At 34.8% G+C, this 18,035-nt stretch overlaps 1 protein-coding gene and 1 long non-coding RNA gene across 2 annotated transcripts in view; one reads left to right on the top strand and one right to left on the bottom strand.

Moving 5' to 3' along the window:
- Window positions 1-8,000, bottom strand: part of LOC116423143 — a 28,984-nt gene extending 20,984 nt beyond the window's left edge. Inside the window, exon 1 of the long non-coding RNA XR_004233614.1 lies at window positions 7,649-8,000. This is a non-coding gene — a long non-coding RNA (uncharacterized LOC116423143). The remainder of the gene's footprint in view (window positions 1-7,648) is intronic.
- The window catches only part of SAMD3 (sterile alpha motif domain containing 3), a 63,008-nt gene that overhangs the window by 25,534 nt on the left and 19,439 nt on the right, over window positions 1-18,035 (top strand). The window contains exons 4-6 of the mRNA XM_031964283.1: window positions 167-349; window positions 890-974; window positions 8,957-9,124. Of these exons, the coding sequence (XP_031820143.1) occupies window positions 167-349; window positions 890-974; window positions 8,957-9,124 (436 nt within the window). The remainder of the gene's footprint in view (window positions 1-166; window positions 350-889; window positions 975-8,956; window positions 9,125-18,035) is intronic.

Consider the following 18,035-nt stretch of genomic DNA (forward strand, 5'->3'; position numbering starts at 1 on the left):
AATTACACACCCACCCAAGTGACTTCCCAACCAGAAAACTCCTAGGAAGCAATTGATATCATTGTTGCTTAGGACAAAGATAATAAATGAATGAGATTTATAATAAGAAATGAAAACACCTATTTTGAGTTTATTATTTTTTATTTTGATTTGATTTGGTTGACAGAAAAAACATGAAACAGCTAGCAAGGAATAAAGCACTACAGTGGACAAAATCCTATATTTTACCGGACTTCCCATATGATGTTAAATGCATGTTAACTGAGCAAAAGTGTCCAGATCACAGCATGAGAATAAGGATCATTGAGTTTTTACAGGCAGATATGACAAAGTATCTGGAAGGATCATTGTAAGTATGAATTTTCTAGATATATTGCTTTAGGGGAGCATCTGTTCCCAATATAGGCTCTAAATTATAAAGGCTTCACTCTTTTCAGTGTTTAAATGATGAATTGCTGAAGCATTCAACAATGCCTATTATTCAAATGTCTATTCCCATTTGTTCTTAATAGGACTATAAGGGGAGAGATTTGAGGAAACATAATCACAATCCATCTGCTATTATATAAATCCCAATTTTGCTAAAAGGAGAGAATACAAGTTTATTTTTGTTACTGACTTCTTTGTAGAAAGGGATCTTGCTCAGGTTAGTCTAGATCTGAGGTGTCAAAAATGGGGAACTCATAGGCAGAACTAGATTAAAATGTAATTGGGAAATATCTAATAAAATAAGTAAAAATACAATATCACAGAGATAATGTTAATTTGTGGTATTCTAAGTCAATATGTGATTGTATATATCCAGTTCTATTTGAGTTTAATACCACTGTTCAAGGTGACCTTTGAGATTCCTTGAGATCATTTCTCTGTCACTTTTTTTTTTGAGCAGGTACCCAACTACCCAACAATACAATGATGTTGTCAATGCCCTCCTTCAGGCATACCCATTCCTTGATGAAGATGGCAATGGTTTTGTAAGTATCCTTAATAACAAGACTCTTCCTAGTCTTACTACTTCTTATTTTTGTGATTACTTTTGGAGTTTTCTTGGCAAAGATATAGAAATGGATTTTCATTTCCTTTTCTTAACTCATTTTATAGATGAGGAAACTGAGGCAAACAGGGTTAAGTGTTTTGCCCAGGGATACACAGCTAGTAAACCTTATGTTACTAAGATCAGATTTGAAGTCATGTCTTCTTGAGTCCAGACTTGGAAGTCATGTCTTCTTGAGTCCAGACTTGGCACTCTATCCACTGTACCACTTAGCTACCCCTAATCTTACATAACTTTAAGTTTAAGGCACATATGTGCCTATGTATAAGAATTTAGTATAATAGTTCTGCCTCAGACACACACTGGCTAGGTGGTACTGGACAAGTCATTTGACCTCCCAGCTGCTTTAAGCAAATCTCTAAGAAAGGTACCATTCTGTACTGGTAGAAGGAGTTTCCTGTCTTGGGAGGTTCCTATACCAATGAAATTACAGATCTAGTTCCTCTGTTTATGTTCCTATAATAATAATAAGGTTTGGTAGAGAAAATTTGATACATGTAGAAAGAGAAACATATACTATTTTTATAAAAAAAAAATTATTATTTTTACATCGTTTTCATCATTGCTTGTCTTTATCTTTGGCTTCTTAAATCTTTTTTTCTTGCCTCCTAATTGGACTTCAATATAAATGTTTCCCTTAGCTACCTAGATGGAATAAAATAGAATAGAGTGCTGCATTTAGAAAAAGAAAGGCCTGCATTCAAATCCTGCCCAGACAATCTCAAACTATGTGACTCTGATTAAATTACTTAACTCACAACTTCAATTTCTTCATCTATACAATGTAGATAACAGCATCTTATTACTGAGAGTAATTGTGAAGAACAAGTGCTATATAAATATTAACTATTGTAATTCCCTTCCCCCCCCCTCTGAACTCTGAAAATTATATATTCCTTTAAAAAGAAAAAAAAGGAGGCATGAAGCCTGTAGATGTAAAAAAGTTCTACACCAACCACTGCTTGTGGTCTAATTCAGATTCTTAGATTTGGAAGCCTGAAGTTCCAATAACCATTGTTTGTAAGTGTGATCAAAATGGCTTGTGATGAAAGAACAAGGGACTTGGAATCAGACAACCTGGACTGGTTGCTTAGTCCAGTGACAGTTAAAAAAAAATCAGTTTACACTAGAAGGACCAGTGGCATACACTGACATAATAATGTTATTAATTTTTTTTTGCTTAAAAAATCAAAATTTTCCTTCTGTTTCTATTTTCTTTGTCTTACAGGTTTAAAAAATTGCACTGCATCACTTGACTTCAAGATATTCCTAAATTCTAATTCTTCTTTAACAAGCATGTGCTTTTTTTCCCCCTTAAAACATAGGTAGCAGAGCAAAACAAATGACCATATCCAAAAATGTAGGTTTCATTTAACATTTGACATGGACATTAATTCTATAACTGCTCTATCAGAAGGTGACAGTGTGCATCACAGTTGATCCTCTAGAAATGTGATTGGGCATAACATTATCAAGTCTTTCAAAGTTATTTATCTTTACAATGTTGCTAGTATTACATAAATTGTTCTCACTTCACTCTATATAAATTCACAACAGTCTTCATTCCTTCTAAAAGTGATTCATCATTTCCTATGGCTAATAAATAGTCCATCAATTTCAAGCAAATCACTTTCCTGAGACTCAACTAATTATGTATAAAATGGGAATAATGATACTTAGGAGCATAGATTTCAATTTGAAAAAGACCATCAAGATCATCTCACCCAAATTCTGTATTTTATGGATGAGGAAACTAAGGGTCAGAGAGTTTAAATGATTTGCCTAAGGTCCCACCAGTAGGAAGTGGCACAGATGAGATTTTAAGGTTAATCTCTGACTTAGAATCCATTGTATGTTCTCAGTTATTCCTTCCACCATGGGTTTGCAGAATTGTTTCCATCCCTAAAACATATGGCTGAGGTGGCAGCCATTATTTTGATAAGTCTTTAAAGCTAAATGTCTGTTTGGTTTAATGAATATCATAGTAAAATTTCATTTAAAAATATTGTTATTGTTCAGTTGGGTGTAACTATGATCCTAGTGGGGATTATAAAACCACTGGAACTGTTTGCTCTGTCCTTCTCCAGCTCTATTTACAGATAAGAAAACTGAGACAAACAGGATTTAGTGACTTGCCCAGTGTCACACAGCTAGTAAGTGTAAGAGGCTCTATTTGAATAAAGGTCTTCTCGACTCCAGCCCTGGTGCTCTATCCACTGTACCATGTAGGTGCCAGTTAAAAAAACATAGCTGATGGTTATTTATCATGGAGTACATTTTGCCAATAAACTTTCGCAAAGCTTTGCTAGTGAAGAGATGAACAAAATTATTCCAAGGGTAGGCATGATTGCTTCAAGCTGAAACATGAATAAGTAAATAGTTGCCAAAAATTGCTCTGTAAAGAGATCCAAATTTCTATCATCTTTCTTATGCTGAGAGTGGAGCCAGTGTAAATGTTCTAAGAACAGGAAGACTGAGAAATCCTTTGTGATTGTTCAGTGGCATGTATTAGTTCAATGTGCTTAGAATATACATGGAAAACTTTCATGGAAGACCTTCACATACCTTCTCTAATTGAACAGTATAGAGATGAAGAAATCATGAATCACTAGTAGGATAGCTCAGTATCAAGTTCACATCATTTTTTCACTATCTGTCTCATATCTGGAATGCTTTCCCCCCCTAATCTCTCTTCCTGGTTTCTCTCCTGATTTCCCTCAAACCTCAATTCAGATTCTGTATTCTATAAGAGGCTTTTCTCAAACCTAACACCCTGCCCTCAACACATATCCTTTTGCTAGTTCCTTTTTTCTCCCAGAGATTAATTTTCATTCACTCTCTATATATCTTACATGAACCTATCTATTTACTATGAGAAGTTAGACTATAAGCTCCTTAAGGAAAAAAGATTGTTTTTTTTATATTCTTTGTATCCTCAGAACTTAGCACAATGCCTGGCACACAGCAAATGTGTTTAATAAGTGCTTATTGACTCACTGAGTATGTAGGAATTCTTTAAGATTTCAGAAGATCTCTAATTTGATCAGTGGGGAAACTTCATGTGCTAGGAAAAATTCCTTTATACCTTGGTAGACAGTGTTTGTGAGTTGTTACAGTCTGAAATAGGTATTACCATGCTGATTGTTCTTTTACTAATAAACTTCTCTATTCTTACTTAGGGATACAAAGAGTTAGTTTGTCTCCAGGGCCCTAGTCAAAAGACTTTCCATTTTGGTAGGAACTGCCAGAGTTTATAATTAGCTAAATCTAGAATTACCTCTATGATGAAGAATCATAGGATCATGGATAAACCATTAGTTCTAGAGTCAGGGAGACCTGAATTCAAATCCAGCCTCAAATATTTACTAGCTGTGTCACCCTAGTAAAGCCATTTAACCTCTGCCTTGGTTTCCTCACCTATAAAAAAAGATAATAATAGTCTATCTTGCAGGCTTTTTGTAAGGATCAGATTATATAATTATATAGCACTTAGCACAGTGTCTGGCACACAGTATCATATAAATGTTAGCTATTTTATTATCATTATCATTATTTTCTAAGTCTAGTATCCTATCTACCATATCATGTTATCTCTATTGAAGGAAGGCAGCCAGTTAACAAGTATTTATTAAATAATTAATTAATCAACCAATTACTTTGTACCCTAGAGACTATGCTGGAGATATAAAGAAAGATAAAAATCAGTTCCTGACCTTAAAGAGTTTACATTCTAATAGGCATGATTCTCAACAAACACCCATTGACAAATAATTTATGCCAATCAATCAATAAGCATTTATTAAGTGCCTATTATAAATTAGGTACTGTGTTAAGCACTGGGGAAACTGTGAAAGGCAAAATATGTTCTGCTCTCAAGGAGATAACAGTCCAATGGAGGGAAAACAAGCAAATAACTATGGATAAACAATCTACACGCAAGATAGATAGGAAATAAACAATTTGGGGAAATAATTATAATGAAGTCCTTCTCTCTCCTCTGCTGGATGATCCTTCAGCTCTTATCCTCTAACTGTAGGGTTCTGTCCTGGGTCCTCTTCTTTTCTCCATCAATGCTATTTTATTTGATCTCATTGGCTCCCATGGATTTAATAACTATCAATTTATTAATGTGCTGATGATGCTCAGATCTACCTATCCTGATCAAATCTCTCATCTCCAACTGCCTTTCAGACATTTTGAATTGGAGAAGAGATATATATATATAAACTCAAATGTTCATAAATCTCTCCCCAACTCCTACCTTCCCTATTACTACAGAAGATAATATTATCCTCCCAGTCCCTCAGATTCACAACTTAGGAGTCATCCTCCGTAATTCACTGTCTCCCTCTCATCCTAGTCCTAAACTATTGCCAAGGCTATTGCACTTTTGCAACATCTCTTGATGCATCCCGTTCTCTTCTCTGACATTGCCACCACTCTTTTGCCTCTTCACCTAGTACTTGGACTATCAATCTGTTAGTGAGTCAGTCTGCTTCAAGTCTCTCCCCACTTCAATCTGTCTTTCATTCAGTCACTAAAGTAATTTTCCTAAAACTCAAATCTAATCATATCACCACCTAACTCCTATACTTCCACTTAGTAAATTCCAGTATCTTCCTATGCCTCCAGGAACAAATACAAAATGCACTCTTTAACATCGAATGATCCTCAAATCTAGTCCATCCTATCTTTCCGATTTTCTCATGCCTTACTTCCCAAGATATATCTCAAGATACACCTGATTCACTGACACTGGCCTGCTAATTGTTCCATGAAAAACATACTCCATCTCTCAGTTCTGGGAATTCTCATGAACTGTCCCCTGTGATGGAACACACTCTCTCTTTTCTCTTCCAACTACTGGCCTCCCTGGCTTCCTTTAAATTCCAATTAAAATCCAACCTTCTACAGAAAACTTTACTCATATTCTCTTAATTACAGTACCTTTCCTCAGTTATTTCCCATTTATCCTGAATAAAACTTGTTTTATATATCCTTGTTGCTTGTTGGCAACCTTATTAAACTGTAAACTCTCTGAGGTCAGGGACTATCCTTTACCTCTTTTTGGAATTTGGAAGGTGATGATGGCCTGCATGAGCAGGTAATGGTATCAGGGGAAACAAGGGGACTTATAGGAGAGATGCTACAAAGATATAATGGACAGATGATGGCAACAGATTATAAATAGGGGAGGGAGGTAGAGGGGTGAGAGAGTGAGAGAGGAATAAAGGTTTTGAGCCTGAGTAACTAGGAAAATAGTAGTACCTTCAAGAGTAATAGGAAGTTGGAAAGAAGGGAAGGTTGTAGGAAAAGATGAGTTCATTTCTGGACATGTTAAACGTAAGATGTCTGTCAGTACCTTCATTTCTTCTTCCTCTTTTCTTAGCTCTCTACAGTCTGGCTTCCAACTTCATCATTCAACCAAAATGCCTCTCTCTAATCTTACTAATGATATCCTAAATGCCAAATTTAATTACTTTTTTTCAGTCTTCATCCTCCTTGACCTCTCTGCAGCCTCTGACACTGCTAATCACCTTCTTCTTCTCATTAATAATCACTTTCCTCTAGATTTTCATCGGGTGACTTGCTCTGAATTTGTCCTTTTTCTACTCTGACTAAAAATATTAATGAAATGAAAGAGTTAAGCTGAGAAATAAAAGTAATTCTGAAGTGTTCTTTAGAGTTTATTTCCTTTACAGTTGCTTGCTACTATACTTGCATTAAACTCAAACTGTTTGGAAATCTTTCAATGTTCTAATATAAGACTGAAGAACATTTTAAAAATATGTTATGTGTATATATGAATTATATTTTATATAATTAGAGTATCTTACAATGATTTATTATGCAGGATTTGGGAGGAGCACTGAAATTGAACCTCTTTAATTCAATGCTACCATATTAGAGATAATAGTACATGACTTCTAAATTTAAATGACTTCTGGCCCCAAATCTTTGATATAAAATATAATTACGAAGAGAGTTACTTCACAAGCATGAAGGAAGTGCTCAGCCATCTCTAATATAGTAGCCAGAAATCAACAGCTTAATTAGACCTAAAGATAAATTCATCTAGACTTATTTACAAGATAACATGATAATATTTTGTTTCCAAAGGGAAATAGAATTAGTAGGCAAAAACATTTTGAATTGGACTTAAGCAAGGAGCAGCTTGTTTTATTCTAAACTGAGTCTATCTCACCTGCATCCTCCATTACATCAAGGGAAACATAAAATCTCAGTTGGAAACAACTTCAGGGGGCATTTAATCCAACTTTCATATCTGAACAGAAATCTCTTCTATAATAGCCCCAGTTGATTAGCTTTTTTTGAAGACCTCTAGAGAAAGGAATTCCACTATTTCTCAATTAAACTCATTTCTCTTTTAAAAGGGAAATTTCCCCACATATTTTTGTAGCCTAAATCTTGCCTATCTTTATTCTTCACTTATATATCTTAGTTCTTCCCTCTGAGACAACCAAATGTAATCACTCTTTTATGACATCCCTTGTCTAGTTGTGTAGGGATGTGTAGGTGTGTGAATATGTAAAATATTTCCCATTCCTTACCCACATAAACATTTAGACTTACAGTAGATATTCCCATTTCTTTCAACTGATTTTCATGTAGCATTGCCTCCAGTACCATTGCCATCTTTGTTGTTTTCTGAAACTCTCAAGAGTTTCAGTGTCCTTCCAAAAATGTAGAACCTGGAATCATAAATCCCTCATGTGGCCTAATATAGCAGGATTCTCCTTTGGAAGGTAAGATGTTAGAAGGAAACTGGAGGGTTGGAATTCAAAATGATGTCATACAGCTATGTTGGCACAGTTACCATAACAAAAGAAGGAAATTACATCCTGAGTTCCAGACCTTTGATTTAGTTTACTGAACCACATAGACTTCCTTCTTCTTTAAGAGGAAATCAAGCTGAAATCTCAAACTGTGATAAGAAACCATTGGAATCCATTGCAGGTCTGCTCACTCATTTCTCCAAAGACTCAATATCACCAAGCTGATAGCTATGTTAATCAATGTCTCCAAATGACTGCAAATGATAGGCTATTTGAGAATTTTTCAGTCCTCTATCTGCAAGGTTTCTTAAACTGTTTTTTACTCACCATTTCTTTTTTGTCAAAGAAAATTTTTATATGACCCTGGATATATAGATACATAAAAATAGGCAAGCAAATAAAACATTTACTGATAATAAATCATAATTTTGCCACCCCCACATTCATTTATGATACCCTATGTGGGCTTATGACCCACAATTTAAGAACATTTTGTTGTGCCACAGTTCCGTTTTATTGCCTGCCTCAGTTTCCCTAAATTGTCCTGCCTCCGTTTCCCTGAATTGTGAGTTCCTAATTGTTCTGCTCAATCCTGCAACACCACCCCGCCCTCCTAATCATGATGATCCAGATAAGGAGAAAAACCTTCTATTTTAGACAGTATCAAAATGTCCAGTGCCTCCTCCCACCCTGTCAGGACTGGATTGATAATCCCTTCCTGCTCTCAGTGCTTGGACTCCGCCCCTGCCTCGGTCTACCCCTGTGCATATACTTCATGGGAAGTACACATTAGTTGCTGGATGCTTTGGACATCAGCCCTGGGGGCAGCGTACCCCCAGCACAAGCTCTCCCTTTCAAATAAAATATTTAAAACTCTCTAATCTCTATCTTGCCTCAGTTTCTCCAGCATTACAGTTTGATCTATAGGTCTTATAAGACCAATATCATTTCTGTCTTAAATCTCAGCAAATGAATGAAGAATGCTTTTGAGTGAAAATGTCCTCAAAGCCAGAACTGACAGTAGAATAAGATTTCCTGGTTTATGGAAGACTGTCTAAAGCCTTGTGGTGAGTAACCATTTATTACTATTTGCTACTTTATGCAGTTTTTGTGGAAACGAGCGCTCAAAGATCGCTTCAAATATGTTCGGAGGCCCATAGAAGATGATGAACAGGTGATAAGGAACAAATGTAAATTTGGCCACAGAAAAGGACAAACAAGGAAATCTTTCACAGAAATCAGATGTGAAGAAATTCAGATTGTCCAAATAAAAGTAAGTGTGAACATCCTGGTATCTTATTCAAGGGAAAACAATTGGCATTAGTTTGTTTACAATTTATTTATAAGTTGTATGGCCTCCCTGCAAATAAAAGTGTTAAGGTTGGGAATGGATCCCAAAAGCTTGGGGTCACAGACTGGTGTCATGAGGTATCTCAAAAGAATTTTCAGGCTTGAACCCATATCCTAGTTAAGGGGCATGGTATTGTATTCTAACTGTAATGCCAACTGAAGCAGGCTAAAGTCAAAAGATTTTAGCAAAGAACCTGGAGCAAGGACAAATTTATCCAGTTCGTGTCATTGATATGCTAATGAGGTAGGTACAACTGAGGAGTGGTCTCAGGGATTTGGTTATCACTGACCAGTAGACTTAGGACTATCCTAAAGCCAGAAAACTTTAGAATCATTGATAGACAAGATTGTTAGAACAATAGTATCTTAAGGTTAGAGAATCTCAGGATCACTAATTTCTGTAAAGTTTAAAGAAATATTATCATATTCCTAGGCCAGACTTTTACAATCATTGATAGAATGACAGCATTTTTAGATCAAGAGGGCCCCGGGGTCACAGATTCCCAAAGCCAGAAGATTTAGAATCACTGACAAATTGTTAGAACAGAAACACCCTAAGGTCAGGGGACTTTAAAATTATTGCTATCCCCCCCAGAAGCTATATTCCATCACAAGTAGTGGCTAAAATGCAATATACAATTTTCTTAAGTAACTTATAAATTGCTCTTGGAGGAAATCTAAAGAGTTCCAAAAATATTTTGAGTCAAGGCAGCATTGTTTGAATCTCTATAACCTTTGAAGGTGCAAGCCTTAAAGGATAACCATTTTGACATAGATATTGTGGGGGTCAAGGGGAGGAACATGGACTGATTGATCAGGATGGCAAAACCTAGTTTAAAATAAATGTGACTAATTCACAATGGTCATTCTCTTTGGCAAAAGATAGGTTTACTTGGGGAAGAGATTACAGACAAAATAAAGGGATATAGAAGACACCAGGAATGGTAAATATGAAATGGAGTTGGGAGAGTATATAGTTAAACTAACCAGAATTAGGCAGAGTAAAGGGAAAGATGCCATTAGAGGGAAGATATTCTGAGGAAAGAGAGAGTAATCTCATTAGTGGGCTTAATCCTGAAAAAGATAGAGCAAAGATCTTCATCATAAGCAGATCTTTTATAGGGAAAATATAGTCTTGGTGTTTTCCATGTGTAAAGGCATGAAGTCAAGAGAGAGAGTCAAAGAGCTGGATGGAATGCACCTGGTAGACCAGCTCCCAGACCTGGTTTAAGATATGCCAATGAAGAAAGTCTGGGAAAGCTAGCTTCCTTTTTGTATGTATAGAGTTTACATTATGACTGTCCTAACTTATGGTAATAAGACAGTCTGGGAAAACTAAGTTCCATTAAGAATGTCTTAAAGGCTGTTGTGAATGTTTTTAAAGATGCTAACTAGATTAGAGACAGAATGGTTGAATAACAATAGACTGACCTCACATTATTCTATACAAATAGTATTTGGGCTTCTTCCTGACAGGAAAAATAGTCAGTTCATATCAGTACCATGTTAAAAAGTATTGGACTATCAATCCAGAAATCTGGGTTCTAATCCTGGATCATGATTAAATAGATAAATGGATAGATAGATGGACAGACAGAAATCTGGAAAGACAGAAAGACAGATAGATAAATACATAGATACAAAGATAGATAATAAATCATTTATTAAACACTTAGATGTTGCCAGTTCATATGCTATACAGGGGGGGAAAAGCAAGCATAATAGTTCTAGCTTTAGGGAGTTTACATTTAAATGGGAAAAGATAATACATAAAAGATGTGATGAAAGGAGGCAATAGATAAAACACTGAGTCTGGAGTCAGGAAAACCTGAATTCAAATCTGGCCTTAGGCACTTAATAGTTGTGTGACTCTAAACAATTGAGTCAAAGAATCTCCTCTTTCACCTTCTTTTTTTTTTTTTTCTTTTGGATCCTTAAACTCTCCCGAAATATTTTGCGATTTAGGGCTAGATTTCTTCTTAAGGATGATGACTTAAAATCATTCTGATTCTCATTGATTGACCATCAGAAGGTCCCAGACTAAGCCCCATTTCATCTTTGTTTAAACCAATCAGGATTGATTGAATCAAGTTGAATGTAAATAGGGTCTTCCCCTTCCAGATTTATTTATTGATTAGATTTGTTTGTTTGTTTTAGACTGGATGAATTCTTTCACTCAATTACTACCTCACCTTAATTACTGAATAGGTGCAGCCTCAGTCAAAACTTAGATCCCTTGAAGACCTTAGTTTAAAAAGGTAAAGGTCTCTCATTGCATCCAGGGCCATCTCCAGGTATCTTGATCTATATCTTGTTACTGGACTTAGATGGGTCTGGAGGGGAAAGTGAAGCTGGTGACCTTGCACAACCTTCCCTCACTGAAATCCAATTCACTTGCCTGTCATGGCATCACCTCCCTGATGTCATGGTCCTCTTTAAGAATGAAGGACTAACAACAAAAACAATAACCCTGAACAAGTAATTTAAGCTCTGTCTACCTCAACTATAAAATGGCAATTATAATAATAGTACATACATCCAGAGTTGTTGTAAGGATCAAATGAGACAATATGTATAAAATTACTTAGCACAGTTTCTGGTGCATTGTAAGCACTTAATATTTGTCTCCTTTACTTCCTCCCTTCCTTTCTTTTCTTTCTTTTCATCTTCCCTTCTTCCCTCCCTTCTACCATTACTTTCTTCCTTCTGAGAGGTGTGAGAATTGGGGTGGCAGATCCCTTCTGGTTGGAGCTGCATATCCTATGTGAAAGAATTCACAAACCTGAAATCTGTGGCAAAAGGAATTTTATTTCCCCTAAGAAGACAGCTTGCTAGGAAGTCAGCCTTCTCAGTGGGCAGGGAATAAGCACAGGTGGGTTACACTGAGAATAAGATATCTTCACCATTGGGTTAGGACATCTGTGAAGATGCATTCAGACTTGTCTTTTATTAGCTGTCTGAGGCTTGGGGCTTCAATTCAATTCAAAATTGAATGAGATGACTTAACTGGGAGCTTGAGCCACTGGGAACAGTTTGAGCCACTCAATAGAGGACTATCAGCCCAGATCTCCAATTGAATTAGACCACTTAACTTGGAAAGGGTGTGGTCTGGGAAAGGTGTACTTTTCCTAGGTGAGAGCTTGAGACCCCAGTCACCCTTCTTTCACAGATTAAAGGAGACACAGTTTCAGGGCCCCTTGGGAGGTCAAAAGGGACACAATTTACATTATTTAAGGGGAACATAATTTACATCACTTCTTCCATCTTTACGTCCTTATTTCCTTTCTTCCTTCTTTCCTTCCTGGAAAGTGGGAGGAGGTATGGGGAAGGGGTGGGGGGGGGGGGAAAGGGAACTCAAGTAGGGTCATAGTGAAAAAACTGCAAGGAAAACTCAGTTTCCTTATCTGTGAAATGGAGATAGTAATACTTGTACTACCTGTGTCATAGGAGTATTGTGAGGAAGGAAAAACAAACCTCTTTGCAAACCTTTTAAGTTTTATACATATCAGTTATTGTCATATTCCCCACAAATTTCATCCCTGACCTTAATCCAGTTTGAACTTTCAAATCCTGGCTTAACCTCAAAATTGCTTGTCCTCAAAGACAGTTTGTTTAATTTGTAGATTCTTTTTGTTTTATTTATTTAATATTTTCCCTTAATTACATTCAAAACAATTTTTTAAAAAATATTTGCTTCTAAAACCTTTGAATGGTAAGTTCTCTCCCTTATCTCCAACCATAATTAAAAAATTATTTGTGAAGATATATAAAACATTTCCATAAAAGTCAAATTGTGGGGGGAAAGCTTAGGTCTACTACCCTAATGAAAATAAAAACTCTCAAAAAAAAAATTAAGTTAGAAAAAAAGAGAAAGAGGGAGAATGCTTCAGTCTGTATTCAGTGTATTCAACGAATACATTGAGACTGTATTCAGATTCAATCAGTTCCTTCTCTGGATATAGATAGGATTTTTTATCATAAAATCTTCAGAGTTGCCCTAAATGATCATACTGCTGAGAACAGCAAAGTTATTTACAGCTGATCATATTGGAACATTTCCATTACTTTGTATATAGTACATTTCACTTTGCTTGAGTCCATGGAGAACTTTCCAGATTTTTTTTTTTCTTCCTAAGAGCATCCTGCTCATCAATTCCCATAGAACAATCATTTCCATCATAAACACATAACATTTTATTGAGCCATTTCCCAATTTATGGACATCTCCTCAATTTCTAATTTTTTTGCCCTGAGAAGAGAGCTGTTGTGAATATTTTTTGACATATAGGTCATTTTCCTTTTTTTTTTTTTTTTTTTTTTTTCAAATCTCTTTTGGTATATATGCCAAGTAGTGGTGTTGTTAGGTCAAACAAAATGCATGAATTACAGATTATATCTTTTGATCATTTATCAATTGGGGCATGGCTCTTTATTTTTTATAAGTTTGACTCAATTAGTTCCCTCTATGTTTAAAAAAAGAGGCCTTATCAAAGAAAGTAGCTTTGAAATTCTTTTGTAAATTTTTTTAATGATGAAACAAAAGTCTACCTGCCTCTTGTTTTGTTATTCCTAGACTGAATGTTCCTGAGAGGTAGAACATTCTACCTCTCTACATATTCTGTAGTTCAGTCAAATGTTATAACATAGCATTTTGGTAAAAAAAAATATCTATCTATATATATGTTTAATGGCTGTTAAGATAATTGGAATTGTATTTTTTCTTTGATCAAAGATATGTAACCAGCGGAAAAGTGTGCTGGATGTAAAAATAGAAATTTTCAAACCAACTAGGAGAAAATGGAAATTTGGGGAAAAGAATTAAATTTAAGTGTAGCTGAGCTTTTAAAACACTTGTTATTTTGTTAGGCTGGGAGCATAAGGATATTCTGGGTAATTTGGTTCAACCATAAATTATGTTTTCTGTTATGAGCCAAAATTTGAAACAAGGTAAGAAGTGGAATTGAGGTGACAATGGTTAAATCTAGTTTAGCACTGATTTAATCCTACAACAAATAATGGTTTCCTAGTGATATAATGATTGGTGTATACTCAGTGTGGGGAGCATATAAGCTAGGAGCCTTAGCCAGGATTCATTTGGAGGGAGCTAGAAGCAGAAACTGGCAGAGGCAAAGGACTGGCAATAGGAGCTCAAGCTCTTGGAACCAAAGAAAGAGATAGATCTCTAAGAAAGCTAACCAGGCCCCACACAAGGAGACAAGACTTTGAAAGAGATAATAAAGGATTTGGACTTTAACCCCTGACTACTCATGTGGTGATTACTGAACTGAAATGAAGGCTGCCTCCAAAGACCCCAAGAAAACCTCAACAGAGAACATTACATTTTAGAGAGAACATTACAATTTTCTATATTAAATTTAGAAGTGAAGTTTATGTAGGCAAAAAGTACACATTTATAAAACTAATTTACTTTTAAACAGCTTAAACTTTTATTGAAGATGCTGAAGATGTTGAAGCTGCTGAAAAGGAATCTAGTATATTAATGCTTATTAGTTTATAAGATGCAGACAAACACTTAAGTCAGTCAATTAACAAACATTTATTAAGTGCCTATTACATGCCATACACAATTGCCTACATTATTGTGAAATAAAGACAGCTGTTTTCTGGACTTACTATTTTCCAAAGTATCAAATAAATATGAAGATTTACATTATATATATTTACATATAATGTAACGTATTACATTACAATACAAATATATTAATTGTATAATAATATATACAATTATATACATTATTGTATTGTAATATAATACAAGTATTATATTATATATACTTGCCTCTAGAGAGAGAAATTTAAATCCTGGCTTCAATACTTCCTGGCTGTGTTTCCTCCACTCTAAAATGATTCAAGATACTGACATTTTTAGAAAAGAAGGCAAAGAGAAGAAAAGAAGAATAAAATTTATTCTGACTACTATTATTCAAAATAATAATATAATCACTAGCATGCAGTTTGTATATTACTGTTATAAAATTGCTAACATTTATATAGTATTTTGAGATTTATAAGGCGACTTACAAATATCTCATTTTCTCCTGACAATAACCCTGAAAAACAAGTGCTAATATAATTCTCATTTTACAAAAATAAAAAGTGAGGCAGACAGAGATTAAATGATTTGCCCAAAGTCACCAGATTAGGAAATATCTGAGACCAAGTATGAATTCACATTTGACTGTTAAGTATTCTATGGTTCTTTTAATTATGTTTTTTTCTGCTAGATTGTAAGCTTCTTGAGATCAGGAATTAGGATTTTAACTTTATATCCTCCACAGTGTCTGGCATCAAAGAGCCATGCTGCTATAAATACATGCCTTTGTGAGTCTCATCAGAACCTATGTTGACATCAATTGGTACTTAGACATCAAAATCTACATTAATTTTAGCTTGAACCTTTTATACATACACATAAAAAGAAAAAAATGAAGAATAGTTAGAGTACTTCTTTTTTGATTAGTTGAATCATGGAATCTTAGAACTGAAAGGGTCTCAAAAATCACTTTTTCAATTATAGATAATTTCAACTAGGTGGCACAGTGGACAAGCATCAGGTCTACATCAGAAAGAATTGAATTCAAATCCTGACAGTGATACTTACTATCTGTGTAACCCTTGGCAAATCACTTAACCCTGTTTGCCTTGGTTTTCTTATCTATAATATGAAGTAGAAAAGGAAATGGTTATCCATTCCTCGGTTTTTTTTTCCAAGAAAAACCCAAATGGAGTCACAAAGAATTCAATGTGACTGAAAAGGGACTGAACAAAATTTTATAAATAAGGAAGCTGAGACCCAATGATGTGTATAACTTTGTTAAAATAACACATCTTGTAGAGAAGCCCTTTAGTTCAGGTTCTGATATAAAATCATGTTAATTTGAAGATCAGTTTTCAAAATAACTTGGGGAAAAAAACAAGGATAAATCTTTCAATGCTTTGATTCTGCCTCTAAGGTTCATTCTGGCAGAAAGAAAATTCTAGGAATGGAAGAAGGGAAAGAAAACAGTCCGAGAATAGTAGTCATGAGGAGTGAAAGGTGAAGAAAAATTAAAAGGAAACAGATGGTAAAGAAATAGCTTTTAAAAATACATAATATTTACTTTACCAGGTCTCAAAAATGACAGTTTTGATTGACATGGATAGAAATAAAGAAATAATGGAAAAAGAAAAGGTAGGTATTAAAGTATGGAAGGATGGATTTTCATAGCAAAATGTATGAAAAAATATGCCACTGAATGTTCATATTACAAATGAATTATTCATCTTTTTTGTATAATTTGACCATTCCTTCATCAAACAAACGAACCATTAATAGCAGTTGCACCATTTGGATGGCCTGAGTTTTAATCGCCATTCTACTAAAGCTAGATATAATATTCTTCTCTAAAATATAATGTTCTCTGGGAGCAGATTTCTTGGGGGGAATTCTGGAGGCAGCCTTCATTTCAGTTCAGTAATCACAAGGGCAGCCATGGATTAAAGTCCAAATCCTTTATTGTCTCTTTCTAAGTCTTGTCTCCTTCCTTGGGCCTGGTTAGCTTTCTTAGGGGCCTATCTCTCTCTTTGGTTCTGAGAGCTCCTGGTGCTAAACCTTTGCCTCTGCGAGCTTCAGCCTCCAGCTAGCACAAAGGTGGAAGATGGAATGGATCTGTCTCCTCCTCCAAGAGCTTCTAGTGGGCTTGTCTGTCTGGCCTGAGAGCTTCTTGCTTATATGCTGTAGAGTATACATCAATCATTATTTCACTAGGAAACCATTATTTGTTGTAGGATTAAATCAATGCTAGACTAGATTTAACTACTGTCTCCTCAATTCTACTTACTTAGCACCTTGTAAGAATCATAACAGCTACAACCTTTACTGAACCAGTGATTAAAAATGGATAACATAGATTTATTGTTACTGGTTCAGTAAAGGGTTTATAGATAAAGAAGCTGAGACCCAATGATGTGTATAACTTTGTTAAAATAACAAAGTTGAGTTGAGGTTTTTTTTTTTTTTCAGGAGATTATCTTTTTGATTTCCATGTTTATATGTATGCATAAATATACATGCACCAATTTGACTACTTTGGTTGTACCACAAATTATTTTATTGCTATGTCAAAATATAAGCAACATTTTAAAAATTACCATGAAATAATTCTGTTGTTTTTGAGGAAATGTAGTGGCAGCTTATTGCTGTTATATAGGTAAAGACAATCAAATTGCTTTTTATTGCTTTAGAGTGATACATTTTAACAGGGTGGAGACCTTTAAAAACAGAGGAATCAATCTGTTTAGATTTTAAAAGTGTTGGTTATGATGAGATAATATGACTAAAGAAGGAATCTTGAAAGAGATTTTGAGGAGTTTTTCATTGGTAAAAATAGAGTAAGTTAGAATATTTTATTTTGTAAAAATGCAAAGTTGTTATAATTCATTCATTCAATAAAATCTTATTATATGGAACATACTGGAGAGAAGAAAGAAAACATAAGACAGAATAAGGTACTCATCCTCAAGGAATTTGCAAACTACATGGTTGATAAAATATTATACTACTGACCTTTCACTATAGTCCAGCAACCATTTTCTAGAGCAATGAACCATGGAGTGCATGCAACAGGAGAAAATGGAATTAAATGTTCTAATATTTCCATTGTTAAAAAATGATCAGTTTCCAATAAATTGGGTATGCAATTAAAAAAAAAAACTAGAAAAAGAGCAAAACAAAAATTTGCAATTAAATACCAAAGTGGAAATTCTAAAACTTAAAGGTGACAATAATAAAATTGAGTATAAGAAACTATAAAATCATTAAATAAAACAAGAAG

This window comes from Sarcophilus harrisii, chromosome 4 (assembly GCF_902635505.1).
Source record: "Sarcophilus harrisii chromosome 4, mSarHar1.11, whole genome shotgun sequence".
NCBI classification, from domain to species: domain Eukaryota; kingdom Metazoa; phylum Chordata; class Mammalia; order Dasyuromorphia; family Dasyuridae; genus Sarcophilus; species Sarcophilus harrisii.